At 28.3% G+C, this 24075-nt stretch overlaps 1 protein-coding gene across 1 annotated transcript; it reads left to right on the forward strand.

Moving 5' to 3' along the window:
• The first annotated feature begins 19932 nt into the window (after positions 1-19932).
• LOC114372005 (monodehydroascorbate reductase) lies at positions 19933-23814 on the forward strand. Its single transcript, XM_028329367.1, has 10 exons — positions 19933-20064; positions 20443-20514; positions 21514-21565; positions 21771-21851; positions 22012-22130; positions 22214-22433; positions 22545-22663; positions 22755-22880; positions 22996-23136; positions 23331-23814. Exons 1-10 carry the CDS (start codon positions 20017-20019, stop codon positions 23652-23654), a joined length of 1302 nt encoding a protein of 433 aa, XP_028185168.1. The 5' UTR covers positions 19933-20016; the 3' UTR covers positions 23655-23814.
• The last annotated feature ends 261 nt before the right edge of the window (positions 23815-24075 follow it).

The raw sequence follows: 24075 nt of genomic DNA on the forward strand, positions 1-24075 counted from the left end.
TTAAGTCAATCAACCTAACTTCCCAGAATGTGACATTTCAATTGGAACTATTTATTACTAGAATCCAATTACTTTAAATGCGATTATTGGACTTAATTAATTAACTTATTCGCAAATTGATTTTGTTGAAAAGACATAAGTTTAAAAAAAACTTGATGATTGTTATTTGTAGCCAAGTGTACAAGCTATATAGATTTTTTTTTATAGAGTATCGGAATTCTCAGAAAACAATCACATTTAAATCGGATGAGAATAATCAAATTTTCTTTCAAATATTTAATGTGATTAGGTATTTAAATTTTTAACTAAAGATCTCTCTTAGAAATAACCCTATATTAATTTATTCGCGAGATTATATGGAAACAAATTATATAAAATGCTAAATTGGTTATGATGTAAATATTTAAATTTGATATTTTGCCCACTTTACTCATAGACGAATTTTTTTTAAAAAAAATATAAAATAATTAGATTTTGGAGTAATGTATTTTTTATAATTATATTGAAATTCACATAAATACAATGTGGGTTAAAGCTGCCATTTTTGTACGTTATCATATGTTTTTTATATAGCACATCTCCAAAAGGTAAAGAAAGGCCAATATATTTTTTTCCCTGAAACACGGATTTTGCAAAGAATTTATGCATCAAGTACATGGTTTTCTCCTATTCATTAGGCTTTCCACTGTTAGAATCTGAACTCAGTGTTGAATGGATGATAATGAATGGCTTCAGTTTCATAATACTAACGTGATCTTAGCAGTGAATCTAAATTTTTTCAGGTGAAAAAGCAAAAGCCTCACTCCAGTGCCAAATAAAAGACAAGGCAAAGCCAATCAAATGAATCAATAATAAAACGTTGGTGTAGTCCTTTGGAGATGTGAAGGATTGTGGTCATGATGAAGCTAATTTCCTGTACCTTGGGTTTGCTATAGTGGCTTTGATCATTGATCCAAACAATGAATCCCAAAACGGAGACAACTTGAATGTCCACCAACCAATCAGACCTCCATTAATTGCCAACTATTTCTTACCCAAACTTCAAAAGTAGTATATGTTAAAATATTAAAGCATTTTAAATTTTTTTAAAATTTATTTATTTGATCTATTCAATAAAAACTTTTAATTTAAAGGTTTAATTGATAAGTTTGATATATGCAAAGAGTTATTAAAGAAAGTAATTTTACCAAAAGTTATTCTTTAATTAACTTTACCAAAAAATATTCTTGAAGTCATTTAGTCACTATATATATCACTAAATTATATAAACATCAAATGACAATTTTTAATATATAATTGCTTTAACACAAAAAAATACGAATTTAATGGTTAAATTTGAAGTTCTCATAAATTATAATGGATTTACAAAATTTCAAACAATTGAAAAATTATTAGTACTACTTTATCTTTTCACTTTATTTTAACGTATAATATGTTATTTAAAATATAAGTAGATATTTATATTTTATTTCATATTTAAATTATGAAAAAGTTTATAAACATAACCATAAAAATAATTAATTTCATGATTCAATAATAAAACTTACTTTTGATAATATAAAAAAACAACTATTAAAAGTGTGAAATAAGGTGTCATTTAATCTATTTCTAGAAAGAGAAAGAGTTCAACCCTAAAAGTTTATTCATCCATTATGCACGTGCTAAAAGAAAATTAAAATCATATGTTTTTGTTATTTCACATATCAATGGTCAATTGATAAACTACTAATTTATGCTTTGAACTACATCTGTATATCTTTATCAAAATAGAGAAAGAAAAACATTTGTATACAAAATTAAGAAATAGTTTTTTATGAACCCACCTATGTAGAATTTTTAAAAAAATGTAAAGAAATTTAGTATTTTTCATTCATTTGTTTCTATTTTGTTGGGTTGAGATTTCACTTATTAGTGTTTAAATTGGCATTTTTAAGAAAAAAAATACTTATATGTGTTTTTTGTCTTTGTAGTATATATGTATATTATTTTAATCCTCTTAATTATTTTCTATTTGTGTTCTTACTTTATTTCCTTTTATTCAGTTTCTGCTAATCACGTCATCTCTTCTCTTGATAGTGAACTTCTAAGTTCTAACGAAGACTAAAACTAAAAAAAAAAAAAAAGAGTTTAATATGGACAAAAAAAATAAGAAGAAGATAAAAAATGAAAATACTTTTATATCATAGGGAGTAAAAAATTTATTTAAGCTAAAATATCTAATGTATTCAAATATATAATTTGGTCATTAATAGTGTGATAAATTCTAAAAGTAAGAAAAAAGAAAACATAATTGTAAGATTTATATTAGGATTTAGAACATTACACCAAATTACATATATCTGTTGAAGATATATTCTTCCAATAACTTAGTCTCATCGATTTGCGAAAGCATACACATGCACTTGCATAAATCAGAATTATAAACAAATCTGGGCTTTTGCCCTTCTCAGAAAAATAATAATAATAATAATTAAAAACACGATATTTTCCTCCAAAATCCTCCCTTACAATTGAGTCCCTTAACGTGGAGAGTACACAGTCAAAGCATTGAGAGTTGAGAGGGTATTCTAGTCTTTTAACAATAGTGACCCTAATTTCTACACATTAGAAGCCCTAAGGTTACTTGACCTAACATATGCAATAATTCTTAGTTCATATGTGTACTTGCCATTAACATATGCACCGAGGAATTATACTTTTTACAATGTGAACAGTACATGTTATTTGAATATTTATTCTTGAGAATAAGATAACCTCTCTCTCTCTCTCTATATATATATATATGCTTACTCTTCTTCTCACGTAATCGCGTTTTGAGACGCGTTTTTTTTCTTAATTATTAATCAATTGTTTAATTAAAGAAGATTCTTACTTTCTTGAATTCCTATTGTTGAAGCATGCTCAATTGCTCAAAAGAAAAATAAGAGAAACATAATATATATATATATATATATATATATATATATATATATATATATATATATATATATATATATATGACGCAATGTTTGAAACAATACATACAATCATAAAATAAAATTAAAAAAATGCTCGACTATTAAGGTAATAAAAATTGACCTTATAACCAAAGTACTGAAGAATTGAATGTTGAATTAAATAAGTGGTAGTTACATATTTACCAATATTAAATTGAAACGGTATCTTTTTAGGTAGGACTATAACCTTTTCCCCCAAAATGCTAATCTATTGATCACAAATCTTTCCAAGAGGAAATAATCAAATGACATAATAGGGCATGACCTACCTAATACTTAAATCAGAAGTCAAGTTGAGTGGAATTAGTGACTAATCTTAATTCCCACCTAATGATGTGTGAAGTTGACCTAACAATTCTACGCGAAAATAACATGGCCTCAATTCAAGCAAGCATATAAACAATATTGAATAATTGCATGCATATGACATTGAAAGTGATGTCGTTCAGCGTCATCTAATAGGGAACGTTAATTCACTGATCATTTTTTTATATATATTTTGTAGTATGAATCATGAAATAAAATTACGATTTTTTAAATTTTTTTTGAAAGAAAACCATATTTTGAAAAGGGCACACTTTGACGTTGCGTGAAAATGTCAAATATACATCGTCTACTTTAAATAGCGACACTTTAGTGGGCCCCACCTATCTCTGAACTCGTTCACCGATAATAAATATTTTTCACCGTATTGAATTTCTCGTACCGCACAAGATAAATGCATGTCGTTGGTCACTAGATTATGTCAAATACGTCTCTCCACGTTTTTAAATTAGAAAAATGAAAATATATGGTTGAAATTAATCTATTTTTGGTGCATAAAAATTTATAAGAGCGAATGAGGTCTTTGCCTAAAGTAGCAAAAGTCTTCAGACTAAAAGAAAACTTATACATTCTGTTTGATTATGATGAGAGAAATAAAATGGATAAACATTAAAAAAAATAGAGTGAAAATAAAGTAAATTATTGGATTGTTTGATTTAAATGAAATAAATAAGAAATATAGTTAAAATAAAATAGTACATTATAAAAATAGTGGTATACAAGAACATTATACCTTTTTACTGAGGGAAAAATGAAAAAGGAAATTGAAGTCAATTATTTTTCTTTTTTTCCCCTTTTTTTCAGACCAAAAATATTATCATCCGCATTTTTTTTTTCCTCTTTACTTTTTTCCTTTCACTTTTTTCTCTTTCGAACTGACCATAATGTGAATTAGTTTCCTTGGTCAAAACAGATAAGAGGAGAGAAACATAAATATGTACACCTTTAACAAGAACAAATTCTTTAATTGTGAGACCTACTGAACTCAAATTAATTTTACCTTATATCATCTTTATCAAACATTCAAACCAATTTCTATTTGCGCCTCTCCTCTGAAAATTGTTGCCACCAAACGAGCTATAATTTACTCACATTTGCCTTATTTTAAATACACAAGTGAAGACTCGAAATTTAAATTATATATTTTAATTTCCTTGAGAAGGGGAAACATTGGCTCATAGGTTCAATATAAATTACTTAACACCAAAAAATTGTTTAAAGAGATTCCTAAGTTATTTTTACTTGAAATGTTATGAAGACCTTAAAATATCATTAAACTACAATGAATTTTTCTATGAATTTTCCAAGACTTTTAAATATGAAAAGATAATTTTCTCCTAGATTTATTTAACCCAAATTATTGAAAGAGTGTTCTTAGATAAAATCGCCCTATCGTAGATTTAGAAGGCTTTATACTTTGTAAAACTTTAAACTCAACTGAAAAAAGTTATGAAATAAATTATAAATAAGAGATCTACAATTACCTTATCTTGTGTGTGGTACAATGTTTATGTGATGTACATGGAGAAAAATGCGTGTCATAGTGTTATTGGAACACTTCAAAACAAATAAGCTAAGACCAATGAAGGTGTGAATGATAGAATATATTTTTCTTGCAATGGGAATATGGGATTAGTTAGTTCCATAGTCAGAGATACAAATGAGTAATGCTTATATATAAAGTCTCTAGATGGCAAAAGCATTATGTAAAAGATGAGGTGATTGTACGTAGTTTTAAAAATCAGCTTAGATTGCTCGGTTGGATACTTATGACCGGATCAAGTTTGATATTTAGAAAATATAGGTGTGACTTTATGTTTAATTTTATTAAACTTTAACTAATAAGAGTAAATATGATAAAAAGTAGGGTGTTCATTGTATGGTTTGATGTCATTTTGGCTTTGTCTGAATCAAACAAAAAGATTAAATGTTGTGCGGGTTAATTTAGTTTAAATTATTTATGAAATTCATATCAAATTAAACCAATTTTTTGTGGTGATTTGATTTGGTTTTTGCTGTTTAAAAATTCTGTTAATAAGTATTAAAAAATGTTTGAAAAATTTGTTATTAATTAGATAAAACTTAAATAATAATTAGTTCAATAATCAATGATATAAATGAACAACAAAAGTTTCAACAACTAAACTTCAAGTAAAATCATAATTATTTCAAGTTGAATAATAATTATTTAACTTAAAAGTAATAATTCAACTTAAAAATAAAAAACAATACATAATACTTGTTTATAAGTTTCAATGACTGAACTTAAAAAAACACATAGTAAAACAATATTCCTAATATTTATTTCTAACCATAAAAACTTAGAAAGTAGATATTCAATAACAAAACACTAATTGTAACAATAATTTTTATGGATGTTTGTGATTTGGTTTGGTTTCTGCGTGCCAAACCGCAAACTAAATTGAACCGGATGGTTTGAAAAATAAAAAATAAACTAATAATCATTGGTTTTTTTTTTTACAATTTTTTATTTTTAGGTCAATTTTCAATTTTACCCTCGATTTGGTTCAATTTAGTTTGATTTTAAAAATCCAGTAAAAAGTAATGTACTAACATTCATGTTCACGTTGCTTTGTGTGTTTCATCAATCATTTTGTTGGATCAAATCTATAAATCATCAGAAACATACAAAGTAATGATAGTTTTGTTGAATCATTTATGGTGCTAGCATTCCTCTTCATATTTAAAAAGTATTGCATACAAAGTAATGATAGTTTTAATTATTAATTTTTAAAAAAAATATCATTATTTTATATGCTTCAAGGCACACAACATTAGTTGAGTCTTAAATGTTTATTAGAATGTAATATTTGTCTGCTTTTATTTCATCTATCAAACATATATACAGTGTATTAGTATGATAATATATAAGATGCAAGTTTTAGTTTTTGTCATTATTTATATTTAATAAAAAAAAATTAAAAATCTTGATTCGTGTTATGACTGAAGAAACTTCAATTTAAGAATGAAATAGAAAAAGTGTAAATGAATATAAATGATATTATTGAAAATATTCATATGCTAAAATTGAGATAATCTATAAATTAAAAAAATGAAAAAGAGGATTAAACATCAAGACATAAAGATATATCCAGTTTTTTTTTTTTTGCCCTCCCTATTTTTATAATTTGACTCCATTATTTTTAAGTTTTTAGTTATCATTAGTTTTCATCTTTTATATTAGTTTATTTTAATGTTTTGTTTCGTTTACGCTTATCCTATTAGACATTCCATTCACCCTTGGCTGATAAATATGATTTTAGTCCCTTTAAAATTTGTAAGTTGGATTTTAGTCCCTCTAAATTTTGTTAGTCCACTTCCCGTCTTCTAATTTTGGCATGTATCACTTTTACTCCTCAAAATGATTTAGATATCCTTTTATAGTGGGACAAAAAGTGGTTTAGATAAGGCTTTCTTGAGGACTAAAAGTGTTGAATTTCAAAATTGAGAAGAAAAAAAACAATTTTTTAGAAAAACTAAAAGCAAACTTCAAAAATTTTAGAAACACAAAACATATTTTACCCTATTTTTTATATTTCATTTGTATATGTATGATAATAAAAAAAATTGAACCCACTGATTTTGGGTCCTGGATCCTTCACTGGGGCCAGAGGTGGTGGTGGACTAGTGGTGCCTGTGGTGGAGGTGCACAAAACCATCAAGATGCTAAGCTCACTAAGCTGGCAAAAGAGCTTTGAGACAAAGTTCTTCCCACCCGAGGATAGAATGTGAATCAATCATAAATGCACCTAAGAACTACGATTCTAAAGAGGCATAGTTCTCAACCTCCCCTTTTTCGTTTGCTTTTGGTTGATGAAAGATGGGGTAAGGCTCGATCACGGACAAGTGAAACACTAAAACCAAACTTCAAAAAATTCACAAACACAACATATTTTACCTTATTTTAAATTTTATTTGTATATTTATGATAATAAATAATATTACTTTTTCTAAAAAATAATTTGATCGCTGATCATGTGTGCTGGATTTGTCATTGTAGAAAATAATTCAAATTTATAATTTCAAATGTTTAGGATATTGTTTAGATTTAAAAAAAAAAGATATTATTTTATTCTTAGGATGTTGGTTGGAATTAAAGATATATTATGTAAATTAGAGATTTATTTTCTCTTTTAAGATTATAATATTATGTCTATGTATAAAAGTTCTCTAGAGAAGCTGAATCACATTAAATAAATTTGTGATGTTTTTTTTATTTCGTTTATGATATTGTTTATTGTTCTTGGTTATATGATTTGTGAATAATAAAAATATGATTGTATTTTTTTCCTAACATGTCATTGGACTAGAGGTGGTGGTGATGAAGGTGGACATGATGGTGACATGGTATAGTGCTAGATACCTAATGTGTTTTTAAAACTAAAACTCAAATTTATAAATCTTCTTTTCTTTTTGGTTTTAAAACTAATGTAAAAATGTTTTAAAAATAAATAAAAAACATTTCAGTTCTATTTTTATCAAAAGTGTTTTGTTTTAAAAATTATATTTAAAAAACAAAAATTAGAAACTTAATGGTAACCAGCCCGAATAAGAAAATCAATTATTACTCATTTATTTCTGGCAGTGTCTTGTTTTCTTCTCCCACCCACACTCTCTAAAACTTATTCTATAAAACAATTTTTTAAAAACCAAAGTACAATCAAACACTTTAATTTTCGGTAAAACTGAAAGAAACTATGGCTCATTTGTCTCAAGTTGTATTCACGTAAATACAAACTCCTACAATTAATTTTATAAAGCCATGTGCTTGTATGAAGTTCACAGTTCTGAATTTATGCTTGAAACGATCAAATTGACAAAAATAATTGAAGAAACGCCAAGAAGAGCATATATAATTAAATTTCTAGAATTGGAAAAACAATAGGCGAAAAATGTCCACATGGGTATGGCCTAAAACTTTAGGGGGAAAGGGATATTAATGTCGAGGGGTTTGTCTTTAAGGTGAAGGGGAAAGCAACGTTGTTTCCCACCTCCAAAAACAAACAAGAACCAGAACTGAACTAGGGTTTTACTTGGAAAGCCAAAAGGAACTTCAATTCGTGTCCAATTTGTCATCAACTTTTAGTTCTGGCAGGTTGTGATAGGACCAGATTTCTGATCCAAATAATAAATCTTAAGTCTTATCTATGGACTTCCTTTGTGAATAATGTACACTGAAAGGCAACATAGAGGGTGTGGTCTTCACAGTTCACACTTCCACCTTTCGTACATGGTTCATGTGGTTCATTCACACAAAGCTACGTTTGGTTTGACTTCGATAAAAGTAAGATGTAAAAGAAAAATAGGCGGAGAGAAATAAATAAGGAAAAAATATATTTACAAAATTTAGATACAATTTTTTTATAAAATAATTTTATTATTTAATCACATACTATTATATATATATATATATATGATAAGGATAAGTTTGTTAACTTTTAAAAAGAAAGAATAAAATTATTTATTGTTAGTATAAAACTATACAATATATGTTTATCTTTAACACATAGTATTTATTATGATGATTATTGAGATAAAATTTTAATATTAATTAGAAAATAACACCCAAAATTTATATCTAAGTTTTGTGTATTTACTATTTAATTGAGGAAAAAGAAAGAAAGAATCATGTTAAAAAAAAACTCCTTAAGTGAAGAGAAATAGATAATGAAGAAAATTGTGTTAAAATAATGCACTTATTTATCTACTTGTTTATTACTATAAATTATATAATGGTTGTTTAATATAATTATAGTTTTCTTAATTATTTAATTTTAAAAATAATCATTTTTTGTTATTTAAACAATAAAAAAATTAATTTTCTTTCTGTTTTTTTCCTGTTGGCAAGCATAAATAAAATAAATTACACAGCACACCAATTTTGAATAAATAGTCCTTTCTAGATGATGACATATTGACATGTACTCGCTCAATACCCACGTTAAAATCTTTCGTCTCCTACACATAACAGAAAAGGTACCCCATCTCCTCCCAAGATATTACTTTTGCATTTTCGTTTCAGCATATTATTATTTTAAATGTTTACCTTCATTACTGTTTTAATGCTTAAATTTGAGTGTATTTTTTTCTCTCAAATTTAAAAATATTTTGTTACTCTTAGTTTTGATAAATTATTTTTTTTACTCTCTAACATAATAAGTTTACATTTTATGATAATTTTAAAATATAAATTCAAGCAACTAAAAAATAAAAATTAATTTATGACAACTAAAAATTATCATAAAGTATCAATTTATTATGTCAAAGACTAAAAGAAATAATATTTTATCAAAATCCAGAAACTGAAAAAAGCAATTCTAAATTTTAGGGACTACAAAAAGCACACACTCCAAATTTATGGACTAAAACAATAATTAACCTTATTTAAACTAGTTTTAATACTAAAAATCAATTTTTATATTTATTTTAAAAGTTGTTGAAACCAGTTTAAAAAAAAAAATTGATTTTCCAAATTAAATTATAATAGTGATTCATTTTGAATTGGTTGACAACTTATGGGATAATTAATATATAATGGTACATGTTTTTAATTAATAAATTAATTTTTATTTTTAACTGCTTAAATTTATATTTTAAAACTATCATAAAATACTAAAACTCATCATAAAATGTCAATTTATTATATTAGAGACTAAAAATAATAATTTTTCAAAATTTAAAAACTAAAAAAAATATTTTTAAATTTCAGAAACTAAAAAAAAAACACATTCTCGAAATTTAGGAACTAAACAGGACTTATATAAGCCTAAATCTTTCAATGTAGTATTTTGCATTTTAAATCTTATGAATCAGGCAGTGAGATTAACTTTCAGAAACAAAGATAGTACGGTAATTAAGTAAAACTCTGTGTTACAGGTAAATTTATTTTAAATCACAGGTTATTTTCACTATCACAAACTACTTTAAACTATGTTGGATTGATGGTAAGTGATGGAGTAGAGAATAGTGAGTGAATGAGAAAGTTGATCCCATGGTTGTTGTGTAAAAAATAAGAATAAATCATAATGGAATTAAGGGGATGAGACATGATGCCTTCCATACCATTATTTAGTCCAAATTTAATTCATCCTCAATACTACGGGATCAAACAAAACTTTTAAAATGAAAAATCTCTATTTTTACCGGTTAAAAACACCTAATCCTTGAAAGTTATTTTTAAGAGAGAGTAATATAGGAACTATAAAGTTATCATATATTTCGTTCCAAACAATAAAATGTAATTTCCATTTAATTCTATTTCATTATAAAATATTCAAACAATAAAATAGTATTTCTAATTCATTTCATTCTAATTCATTTTGTCACATTATGTTTTGATCCACTCTTCGGGGGTTTTTTTTTTTATCATTTTGGGGTATTTTTTTAAATAGTACTCCCATTTTATAATTTTAAAAAAATTACCCCAAATAAAAAAAAATCCACTCTTATTTATTTTCTGCCATCAATCAAAATATATACCTTAGGTAATTCTAATTTTTAAATAAAAAAACATGATTTCTGTGTAAGAAAATTGTCAGGTGTACTGTAATAGTTTGTATAAAGAATATAAACTAATTAAACATGTTCGTTGTTAAAGAAAGTAATACAAAAGGGAGAAAAAATTATACAGTCAGACTAAAAAGTTTTACATAAATTTTTTTAGGTAGTTATCCAATAATCATAACTTATTATATATAATAAATTTATTAATTTTTAAAATAATTTAAATAATAATTTATGATTAATAATAATATAAAATAATTTTAAAATATGTGCGTAGCCATTAAATTCAATACAAAATAATATGTAAAAACAACTAAACAAGTGTGCAACAAAACAAATGTTAGTTTGAAGTTTAATGCAACCACCATGCAGTGATATCTAAGCATGTAATTCATGCTTTAGAACCACCGACCAAGTCCAACCTTTCACGTTCAAATTCTGTGGCCTCATTAATCATTATATGCAGTTTGCAGCCTTCCATCCACCTTCTTGTTCTCAAAAAAGTTAAACATGGCCAAGTGAATTAAAAAAAATTTGAGTGACATCTATTCGCATAATGGATTTTTTATGTTGACATAACATTAACAATATTGTGGACCATTAACATTAACAATGTTATGCTACATAAGAGAAAACTATGAAAATAAATTAATAAATCATACATTATATGATAATTAATAGATACTTGCATTACAATGTTAAATAGGAAGTAGAACATTAATTTCTTAAATATTTATGTTCATTGATTCATTTTTCTGTCTAATAATTTATTTTCAGGGTTCGTTGAGATAGGAACAGAATCACTTGCAAAAGGATCATGTGATCTAATACATAGATAGATAATTAGATTAGACAGGTGTGTGTGTTTAGGGGGCTGATTTGACATTGCATCCGATGAACCGATGTCAAATGATTTGATTCCAAGTCTTTATGGCAACCCAATATTGTATGGGCTATGCCTAATCCTTTATGCCAGGGTATTATTACAATTAATCCATTATTTATATTGGGCTGTTTAAAAGTGTTAGAACAAAATGCAACCAACAATAGGTAATTTAATAATAGTGTATTAGTGTTTAGTGACAGCCTAACAGACTCAATCTTGTCAAAAGAAGAAGGAAAAAAATAAAGGAATCCCAGGAGCTATAATTGCAGAGACTACTTATTCATCAATGTCCATAAGTTTGGCAAATTTTATAAATTTAGGTAATTCATTTTTCACATTTATATATAAAAATTAAATATAATGTCCCAAAAACACAAAATAAGAATTAACTCTAAACTAAACTAAAGCCAATTTTTAAATTATTTTTTTCTTATACGGACTTGTATAACTAGTTACTACACTTATATCATTTTAAAAGTTTAAATCCTAGCAACAGATAAACAACTTACAGACTCCATAACATTCATTGGACTATGCCTTTCTCTCTTTCTCTGGACACTGATTAAAAAATATTTAGTATGCTTTATTAAATACTTCTAATTACTTAAAAATATTAAATACTTTTTTTTAATATAAACTAATAATTTTATTTTAATAATTTTTGCAAGAAGGAAATCAGTAAACTCTATTTTCAGTATTTTGTATATAAAAAAAGCTCTATTTCGCAAAATATGTTATAACTTTGGATTTTCGTTCCCTTTTGCAGCCCATATTAAACGGAGGAAATGTAGTAGCCCATGAATTATTAGCGGGTCAATCATTTTCGTGTCCTATCCAAGGCCCAATTATGTGTGTATGTGTGAATTATAAAAAATAATGGGTACTTTAGAGAACAATTGAAAAGTAAAATAGTCTTGATAAAAAGTGAAGACCAAAGAAATATAATTTTATTATTAAAGTTTTTTTTTTATATTCATCCATTATAACAATTATAGATCAGGATTCTAATTAATTAGATAAAAATATGAATTGAGCCAATAAAATTATAAGCTCAAATATATTTTGATTCGATTGGAATTGACTAAATTGGATTAAGCTAATTGGGATATGCAATGGTCTAAAAAATGTAAAATAATAATAGAATTATTATGGGTTTCTATTTTATTATATTAAAATATCATTTAGACATATTTATTTTAAGTAATAACAATTGTTTTGAAATCTTTAAATATAGTTAGTTAAAGCCATTTAATACAAGTTAATAAAGTAAATTGTTTGAAAATAATATTTTAAACTCTAAAAAAAATGTTAAAAAGATGGGCGAACAAATCAACCATGATAAAATAAGTTGCCTCATGCTTTACCTATGCTTTAGTTTTTGCTTTCTTGGGCTTTTGCCCCTTATATCAGCAAAAACAAAGTTGGCACATGCTAATGATTTGTTAACTTAAATTAAATTTGAGGCAGTTGATATTTATATCTCTATTTGTTAATAATGCACCTCCTTTTCTTATTTGTTTTCCAAAAATATCTTCAATTAAAAATTAAGTTCCACAGTCTTCCTAAGGCCAGCACTATTGAATTTGAAAGATACAGACTTTTCTCCTTCCTTAGCTGCGACTTCCCCTGGCTCCTATCTCCAACACCTTTTACTAGGGGGCATAGTACTACATTATTTATTTTTTTACCGAAATTTTCAGCATTGAGCTTTAAAATTCTTCTTCTAAGTTTTGTTGCTTGTCATTAGTATTACTGTTATATGCTTCAGCATGATGTTTCTTGTCGATGTGCCCAGAAAAGAGAAAGAAAAAAGAAAAAAAGAATCTAGTTAACTTTAGGTTGATAAGTAGAAACGCTACAATCTAAAACAATTTAGTTGAATTCATCACACTCTAAAAAGAAGAAAAATGAGAGTGATAAGAATTTGGATAATTTATCACCAAGTAAAAACCTTAGTTCTATAAAAATTGAAAACAATTACAATAAAAATATATAAATAAATTTCACTCAACTGATTTGGAATCTAAGTACATGCTATTTTTTGTAAAAAATATTCACTGGGTAGTCATAAATATTCATTAAAGTAATGGATAAACTTGGTGGGCTAAGAAAAAGAACGGAATGACATTAAAATTAAAATGACAATAAAAATAAAGTGATCCACCAAAAATATTCAAAGTTTTATATTTATTAATGAATAAAAAAATGTGTTATACCCTTTAAATGTATTCTTTGGTCTTCTTCCAAAATATTTTAATTCCCACCCAAAATAGCTATTTGGGCCAAGTACACTTCAACATCTATTCTTTAAGTTTCTTTGTAACTTAGCAATGTAACTCACCAATTAATATTTTCTCCTTCATAGAAGTTAAAAGACTATATCCTTTTAACTCTTGCACTTATTAGGCCAATTGAAGAATTGGATTTCTCTTGCAATTGAGCAAAATCTTTGATCACATCACTTAGAGTGTCGTTTCTTGCACTTTTATTTAATTTTAGAGAGTCTAATCTGGGATATATTTGATGTGGACATCAAAGCCTAAGCCCATGAAAATCACCAGACCCAAGCCCATGACCAGATGGAAGCCCAAGATCCAATACAAGGCATAGGAGGACCCATGACAAGAGCAAGAGCTAAAAAGACCCAAGAAGCTTTGAAACATATGGTGGTTATTATGAGGGCAATTCAAATGCAGGGAGAGGCCCAACACCTGGAGGCCCACAAGGGAAAGTTGCTAGTCCTATGTGTTGATTGCTTGGAATGAAGGCCCAATTACAAACTTTGGGTTTTACATTTCTCTTATTTTGTTGAGAACTAATTTTGTATAAAGCTTTTGGAAACTGAATGAGGAGGTACAGTTGTTATTTTGTCAAAAGTGTGAGCTTTGTCTATGCTAAGGTTCTTCCTTGAACCAACTGATCTGATCAGGAATTCACCCAATTCTTGTGGCGATCCTCTAGGCTTATCAAACCTCGATGTTTGTGGCACCTATTTGATTTTCTATCTTTCATGTTTTCTGTTCGTGTCTGCACTTTCGGCGTTCTTCAGATTGTGCCTTCAGTCCGAATTTTCTCAGGTTCGTTCTGCACATTTTACGAGTATAATTTTAGTGTTTCTTGACCCTAAATTGCAGTTCAAAGCGTCATCTTTCTCCTCATTTTGGAATCACTCAAATCCAAGTTCTATAGACCGAGATTCGAATGAAATTAAAAACTCGTTCTGGGTTGTTGTTCTTGGTGCACGAATTCCATCCTAGAAGATCCAACTTGAACCAAGCATGTGGTTTGCTCCCATCAATATTAAATTTTGAAAAACCCAATCCAAAATATATTTTTATATTTTGGATTGGATTTTTCAATATTTAATTCAATGAAAGTGCTGAAAGCAATCATTGGAGGTGAAGGAAAATTTATCCCATCCCGATGATGACCTAATTTTTTTTCCAAGGTTTTAGTCGGGTATTAGGTGTCATCCAAGGTTTTTGTGCTTTTAGATGTTGTTCTTTCTTCTTCAGCCCTTACATGATTCTCATTTGTCCATAAATTGTTTCACCTTTGTCAAGTACTTGTAATACCCGCAGATTGCAGCGAGACGTCTTTTCTAAGGCAAGGTATGTAAGGCAGATGATGGGTTTGAGGAAATTCATGAGGTCCATCACATCTCTATGCTCCATTCTTTTGTTGGTTATCCTCGCCTTGTTCATTGAAAGTTAGTTTCCAAGTAAGGTATTTTTAGAAAGAAAAAATATATTGGAGGTATATTTAACAATTGTCAAATTTGATTAGGTAAACTCCAGCCAAAAATTACTCAACCCACGAGAGACTAAACTAGGGATTGTCTTAATACGGTACGATGAATAATTTTTTGGTAACTACAATAATTAACTCACATGTGAGACCTCAATATATCCTGTGAAGCTTTAATTTATTGGATTGGTTATAAGAGTAACCTTAGTTAAACTTAAAGTTCTTCACTCTTTTACAAGAATGTATTATGTGTTGGATTGAATTGAAAGTAGGTTTAGATGAATGAAATTATAATTCAAACACTCTTTTTTGTTTATGCATTGGAAAGTGTAATTTTTTCCTTCAACACCATTCTAATGGATATCCAAGCACACCTTTATTCTCCTTTTCCTTTTTTATTTCAAACCTCAAAATCAAAGAATATACCTCCTCCCTCCTTATATATAAGTCTATTTCAACTAATTTACACTCTTTAAGAAAACTATTAATTTAGTTAGTGACATTGAATTTGTTAATAATTTATACAGTACTTTCAAAATTATCTTTAATATTTTTAAATTAATAATTGATCTCTTTTCACTTAATTATTTTCACCTAATTGCTATTCATTTCCATTAATATTATTAAGTGAAAGAAAGATTTTATATCTCATTAATTTTCAGCATTGATCAAATTACACAGACATCTTTTGAGATTTTGTTGAATTGCATAAAGTACTCCTGTTTTTTTTTACCCTTTGAATAAACTCCCTTAGAGGGTACACAATGTAATGTTCTTTAAAGCTTAAGGGTTGTAACATAAAAAGGGTGTTAATATAATGTTTTTTAAACAATCATGAGAGGTTTGTATAGGGTTAAACAAAATAGGGTATTTTGTGTAATTTGACAACACTTTAAGGGATGTCACTGTAATTTATTCTTTATTATTTTTGGCTAAAAAAACTATTAATTAATTAAGGATATTTTTTTAAAAATTAATTAATTAATACAAGAGATAATTAGAATAGAGTGTTATAAAAATGAAGAAGTAAATTTTTGAAAAAGATCGACAAATGAAATATTACATTTTAAAGAATATATCATTTACCTAAATGTCATTTTAGTAGAGGAAAAAAGAAGAAATTTTAAAAAAAATATTAGTCGATCCCAATACCTACACTTCCAAAACATTTTTTTTACGGTCCAAACACACTATTTTAATTCGAATATTTTTTTTCTCCATCCTATTTTATTATAATAAAACCAAAATATGCCTAAGTAATTTTAACTTAAATAGGTAATTTTCAATTTTTAAAAAAAATTAAAGAATCCCTAAATAGTTTAAATTTATATTTTTTAACTTCAACTTTAAAGTAGTTTATAAACTTTAAAAAGTTCAAATAATACACTACTTAGTACTTATATATTTAATAATTATTATTTCAATTATTTATAAAATAATATATGCCTCTAATTTTTGTCATAAAATAATATATTTATTGATAATAAATAAATATTTATACTTTTATTTTCTTAAGTGATGTCTAGAAATTACTCATTCGCGTCTGTCATTATCTTGTTTTTCCGTTTTACATGTACACTAATACAAAGTTCTAAGCAGTGCTCATATATTATAAGTTAATTACAATTTTGTTCCCTTATTATCATAAATATGATTTTAGTTCTTTAGAATTTAATTCAAAGATTTGGTTTCTAGATTTAAAAAGTAACAATTTTGATTCGCCCTTTAGATTATTAATTAATAAAACTATTAAGTTAATTATCAATTAATTAAAATAGTTAACTTTTTTTTTCTTTTTTTTATATGTGTCCTTACAAATTTATCCCAAATCCTTATTTTGTTATTTTAATTATTCATCATCATAATCAACTCTCTCTCATGGTCACCATTTTACCAAAATCACCCATGCAATTCAACACCTCTTCTAGATCACATAGGCCACAAAGTTAATGCTTGTCTCAACCTCGATGTCAGCAACAACACCTACTCCATCATTGTCACAAAGCTTCATAACATGATGTTGGTGACCATGACCATGATCATGGTGACACCGAAAAACAAGACATGGTGCTGCAAGGATTAGTGTGGCTACAACAATGACTATCAGTATTGATCACGTGGTGGATCTAGTTGTTGGTATTGTTGAATTCATGAATTCTGATGATGATGAAAATTCTATTGTTTGTGATAAGATGAGATTAAGGTAACAAACAATGAGTGTCAGGGATAAATCATTAAAGATACAAATAAAAAAAGAAAAAATAATGATTTATGATTAATTTAATAATTATATTAATTATAATTATTAATTTATTATCTAAAGAGTGAACCAAAATGATTATTTTAGGGATCAATTTTTTTAATTAAACTTTAATAGAATGAAAATCATAAATTTATAATAAAAAATTTAAAAATATAATTTAACCTATAACGATACTACACAGTTTGGACACCAAGCATAAAAAAAAATAAAAAAATTGGACACCCTCACATTCGTGTCAAAATGAAGAAATACAATTGCCATCAGGGCTGACGTCAATAAAATCCAGTTTGTCCAATGTCATTTTCATTCCGTCGGTGGATGATGCAAAGTTGACTACCCGAAGGAAAATCATGTTAGAAAATGATTAAGAACTGCCTCCAGTCTAGCAGGTGTAAGTTATTAAATTATATATTATATTATAGGTTGTCTAAGTTTAATATTTTTTTAAAAAAATATTTAAAGTTAAAATATTACACACACATCATTCAAAACTAAATATGAAAAGAATAGATTGGATTAGATGGATCATCAAAATAGATTATTGATATCAAATACCATTGAAATTTTTAGCAATACGAGAGGTGAAAGAAGTCAATATCACAAATATTAATGCATTTTTAATTCACTAAATACTTTTTTTCTAATAATATATTTCCATTTCTGCGGAACTATGAATATATGAACCTGAACGTGGTAACGAGCGATGGTCAAAGTTACAATATGAATGAAGTTCATTCTTTGATCCAAAAAGTCTTTTTTTTATTGGGTGTAGAAAAGAACAAGTCTCATGTTAGGGATAGTTAAGGCAATTGGAATAGAAGGAAATAATAATAATAATAATAATAATAATAATGATAATAATAATAATAATAATGCGAAGGACAATAAGTATTAGAAGGAATAAAGAGTGTTTGATTCCTTTCTCATTTTTATTCAATTTTTTAAAAACAACTTTATATTATTGAGTAATTATTTTTTTAATCTAAAATCTATTAATTTTGGAAAATTATTTCTAAGACAAGTGCTTCGAAAATAAAAAATAAAAACACCTTAAAAGTATTTCTAGAAAATTCTTTAAGTTCTTTGTTCACGTGGTAACAAACAAATTTCTAGACAACAAAAATATGCTCATGGGACAAACGCTTTTTTTTTTTTTTAAAAAAAAATATATCGTCAGAAGATAAAAAAAAAACAAAAAAACTGTTTTTAAAAAACAGTAAACAAACGCCACCTAACTTGTTTCTTTTCTTGCCTCATTTTCTGTCATTTTTATTTAGAAATAACACGTCATGGAATAAAAGTAAGAAAATATTTCCTATTAAACGAATGAATTTGGTTTTCGAGAAGTGTCATTTTCCTGTATTTTATATTAATTTTTATATAGTTAAATGATAGTCACATACTACTCACTCAATTAAAATTATATAGTTCAGTAAAAAATTTAAATTATACTACCTCCATCCCTTTTTATAATATTTTTTCCGAAAATTATTTATTCTTTTTCGGAGCACTGTTTTTGAATTGTCTCTTGCCTTAATTATTTTTTTCCTAAATATCGTTAATTAATTAAACGTTTTTTTTTTGCTAAAAAACAATAAATCTTAAAAATTAAAGAGAAAAGACTCTTTTTTTCTCTTAAAATAATTATTATTTTAGCTTATGAATGTTACATTAATTATATTTTTTTAATTATATCTCTTATAATATTAATAGTAAAAATAAAATTTATAAATAAAATAATGATCATATAAGATTAATTTTATGAAATTAATATTTTTTTGATCTATTTAAAATAATATGGAACGGTTATTATTTTAAGACAGATAAAGTGTTTCTTAAATGTACCATTTATATTTAACTGCATTAAACAAAAATATGAAATATTATTAAAAATAAAACTTTAATTAAATTAATGATATTTTAAACACAATATCTTATTATAAAAAAAGAGATAGTATCATTTTAGGTAATACATATATTTTTTTTTCTGATCTTATGTGTCTTAAATAGGGATTTGGGAAGAGAAAAGTAAGTAATTTTGTTAACAAATGATTTTTGTAACGGCGTGGTGGTGCCGATTAATGTCCGCAAACCCTGCACGGTCAACGAACTTGCCACGTCAGCTAGATTCCTTTCACATTCTACACTTTTGCGTTTCCCAAAATAACCTCCACGGCCCAATAAAAGGACTCTGACCGAATCACTTACCAGTGCTTCGCGGACACAGAACCGAGCTTGCAGCAGCGATTTCTCATTTCATTTTTCACACTTCAACAATGGCGAAAACCTTCAAATACATCATCCTCGGTGGAGGAGTTTCCGCTGTTAGTTCCACACCTTCTCTCTCTCTCTCTCTCTCTCTCTCTCTCTCTCTTCTTTCATCTTCCCATTTGATTTTTTACCGTTACTTCGTTGTTTCACTCTCGATCGGTTTTTATTTACTCCTGCTTTCAACTTCGTGATTCAATCATCTGATCTCGAATTTCTATTGAAATTCACGTTTAACTCTCTGCGTGCTCCTTGATCCGTTTGAGTTCACTAACGGAATCGGAGAACGGAATTTTAGAATTAGGTCGATTCGTTTTTCCTTTCACTTCTGTTATTGATTCGACTGCGCAATTGCAAAATGCGAAAACTCTTTGGTTTTTCTCGTGTTTTGACTTTTTCGATACTGTTGCTTATTACTTTTTTCGAAATCGCAGGGTTATGCGGCGAGGGAGTTTGCCAAACAGGGCGTTAAGCCAGGGGAGTTGGCTATCATTTCGAAAGAAGCGGTATAGTTCATAGATTATTAAATTAAATACTGTTTTTTTTCTGCTTTTGCTTTTCACAATTCGTAATTGTCCGTTTCGCTATATGTTGATGATTCTATCGTGCAGTATTTGATTTTGATTGCATTTGGACCTGTTGTCTATTTGTCTTGTTAACTGTTATAAGCAAGGTTATCATACTGCTATTCAAATCGTGAATTGTCAAGCTTGTTTTTAAAATCATAAATTGTATCAAATCCTTAAATTCATAGGAGGTATACATGTGATAATTTTAAACTAGAAAAAGACCGAAGTTGGTAAATTGTAACTGAGTATGTGAACCCTATATTTTAGAAGATGGAAAGTAGAGCAATGGAATAGCCAAATACAATGTATAGAATGAGTGAGTGACCATGCAAAACTCCGTCTTCACAAGAATGAAAATAGAACATCTGAAAAATTGGATATGGTGCGTTTAGCAGTGCCCCTTTAGCCCCGTTTTTAATCCTTCAAGCTTTTCAAACTTTTCAATTTCTTTGATAAGAATGGTAAAAACAATGTAAAAAAAAAAATTGAATTGTGCAATTCATATCAATGATATGAATAGTTGGGTAGTCAAATCACATCCGAATTGTGTTATTCGAATTGTGAATAGTAAGATTCTAATAATAATTATGGTTCAAAACACAATCTTGAATTGGACATCTTATAAGAGCAGTAATTTTAACTCATCCTCTTTGTTTTATTAATATATTTGAATATTCAAATAGAAATGGTTCTGTTTTCAGTTTAACGTGTTAGGTTTATTAAGATGTGTTATTGCTGTTTCCTAGAATTGTTATATTTGGTTGCAAGTTTCCAATGGCCAAGATGGTGAAGCAAACTTCATGCATATTCTTTGTAGTATCTCCACTAGTTCTCTTCTACATTTTTCTTTTCACATTTTGTATCACACTTTTAACTCTTGAACTTGTTGTGGCTATTTTTCGCTTCATAATCCCTTATGTATCTATGTTTGCACAGGTAGCACCTTATGAACGTCCTGCTCTGAGCAAGGCTTACCTTTTTCCAGAGTGTAAGTTTGTAATGGAATTATATGTATATCTATTTTTCTCCCAATTCATTTATGGGTTTATATTGTTGAGTTGAATTTAATGTAGGTTATGTCTATTGTCTATTCTGGGCTTTTCATCTCTGTTGAATTCTCCATTATAATTTAAATATCAGCTTGCCTTGGTTGTCTCATGAATATTTACCTTGATGTCAATTGGATTTTGCAGCCCCTGCTAGACTTCCTGGGTTCCATGTCTGTGTTGGAAGTGGAGGAGAAAGGTTGCTTCCTGAGTGGTACACAGAGAAAGGTGACTTTGGCTTTCACCCACATTGTTTTAGTTCAGCATTATTACTGGATATTGTTAGGATCAATAGTTGATTATATTATTATATCAAGTGAAAGGAAAAGTAAATGGAAAACTGGATCTTAACAACAATTTTCTAATACGAAGTTACTGATGATTGCAGGGATAGAGTTAATTCTTAGCACAGAAATAGTAAAGGTAGACCTTGCTGCAAAATCTCTGATCAGTGCTGGAGGAGAAACATTCAGTTATCAGATTTTGATTGTTGCAACTGGCTCAACAGTAAGGATTCTTGTGGACAGTAGACATGTTGCATTCATTGTCCCCATTTGCCCCATACTAATGCTGATAATATTATTTTTCAGGTTATAAGGCTGACAGATTTCGGTGTAGAAGGAGCTGATGCGAAAAACATCTTTTATTTGAGGGAGGTTGACGATGCTGACAAATTGTACGCAGCAATCAAGGCAAAGAAGAATGGGAAAGCTGTGGTTGTTGGGGGAGGATACATTGGTCTGGAGCTTAGTGCAGTGTTGAAACTCAACAATATTGATGTTACCATGGTCTACCCGGAGCCTTGGTGTAGTAAGTGGATGTTTCCATTTACACCTCCCACTCTCATGTGTTGCCCACACATTTGTATTTCAATTTTTTTATAAAAAAGTTATAAAATAACATTGTAAACTGATGTTGCAGTGCCACGACTTTTTACGGCTGGTATAGCTGAATTCTATGAGGGATATTACGCAAATAAGGGTGTAAATATCATTAAAGGAACTGTTGCTGTTGGATTCACTTCTAATTCTGATGGAGAGGTATGGTTGCATGTGATCTTGGAACCCTGTCATGGTAGGGCATTTTAAAGTTCCTTAATCAAACTCATCATGACTTTCATCCATCATTCAGGTAAAAGAAGTCAAACTAAAGGATGGCAGGGTCCTGGAAGCTGATATTGTTGTTGTTGGTGTTGGAGGAAGGCCTCAAACAGTCTTAGTCAAAGGGCAGGTTGAAGAGGAGAAGGGTGGAATCAAGGTCAGTGATACCATATCTGGAGGCTTGTTGACAGGCTATAAAATGTTGTCATCCGGAGTAGTGAATAGTGATTCTTGTTATCAAATATCAATGATGCCATTTGTTTTGGTTGCAGACCGATGCTTTCTTCAAAACTAATCTCTCCGATGTATATGCTGTTGGTGATGTTGCTACTTTCCCTTTGAAATTATACGGTGAATTGAGAAGAGTTGAACATGTTGATCATTCTCGCAAATCGGCTGAACAGGCTGTGAAGGTAAGTAGCTTACCTAAATTTGTCAGCTCATGCACAATATACATATTTATCATTGCCCCGGCATGCTCTCTCTAGCTATTCAGTAGATATCTGCTTAAACGTTTTTTTTTTCTGGTCCTCCAAATCGAAGTTTCAAGTAAAGAGCCAATGCTTGCAGTGCTGTTTCTCATTCTGTGATTACTTGTTTTATGTAGGCCATCAAGGCAGCTGAGGAAGGAAAAACAGTTGAGGAGTATGATTACCTTCCATACTTCTATTCCCGTTCATTCGATCTGTCTTGGCAATTCTATGGCGACAATGTCGGCGACACAGTGCTATTCGGAGACAACAATCCTGCGTCTTCAAAGCCAAAGTTTGGGACATACTGGATTAAAGACGGGAAAGTTGTCGGGGTCTTTCTGGAAGGTGGAACTCCTGAAGAAAACCAGGCTATTGCTAAAGTTGCTAAGGTCCAGCCTCCGGTTGCGGATGTAAATCAACTTGCTAAGGAAGGCCTTTCCTTTGCTAGTAAAATATAATGGTTTTATTTGGGAAGGATAAAGATGCTTGGTGGTTTGCATAGATTGTATCTGACAGGCTTTATTTTACTCTGGTTTATGCATTACTGTGTTTTTTCGTTTGATATGGTTGCAAGGGATATTATATAATATATATATATGTTTTGCCGTATCTATTCCATTTCTCTGGCCACTTTTTGGGTTCTGTTAACCCTTTGCAGACTTGATAAACGCATCTATTTGCACTGCAAGAGTGTAAGCTGAAAACAATAAAACAAAAACATAGAAATAAGATTTACATGCCATCTGGTTTGCAAAATGTTTTTAATTTCTGAGGATCTTTATATGAATTGCCGGGTGAAGATTCGAAAAAAAAATCCATGTAAAAGTGGTTCCCATGAACGATTTCTGCCCATTTGTCTCACTTTTATTCTAATGGGAG

Source organism: Glycine soja, chromosome 10 (genome assembly GCF_004193775.1).
Source record: "Glycine soja cultivar W05 chromosome 10, ASM419377v2, whole genome shotgun sequence".
NCBI lineage: Eukaryota > Viridiplantae > Streptophyta > Magnoliopsida > Fabales > Fabaceae > Glycine > Glycine soja.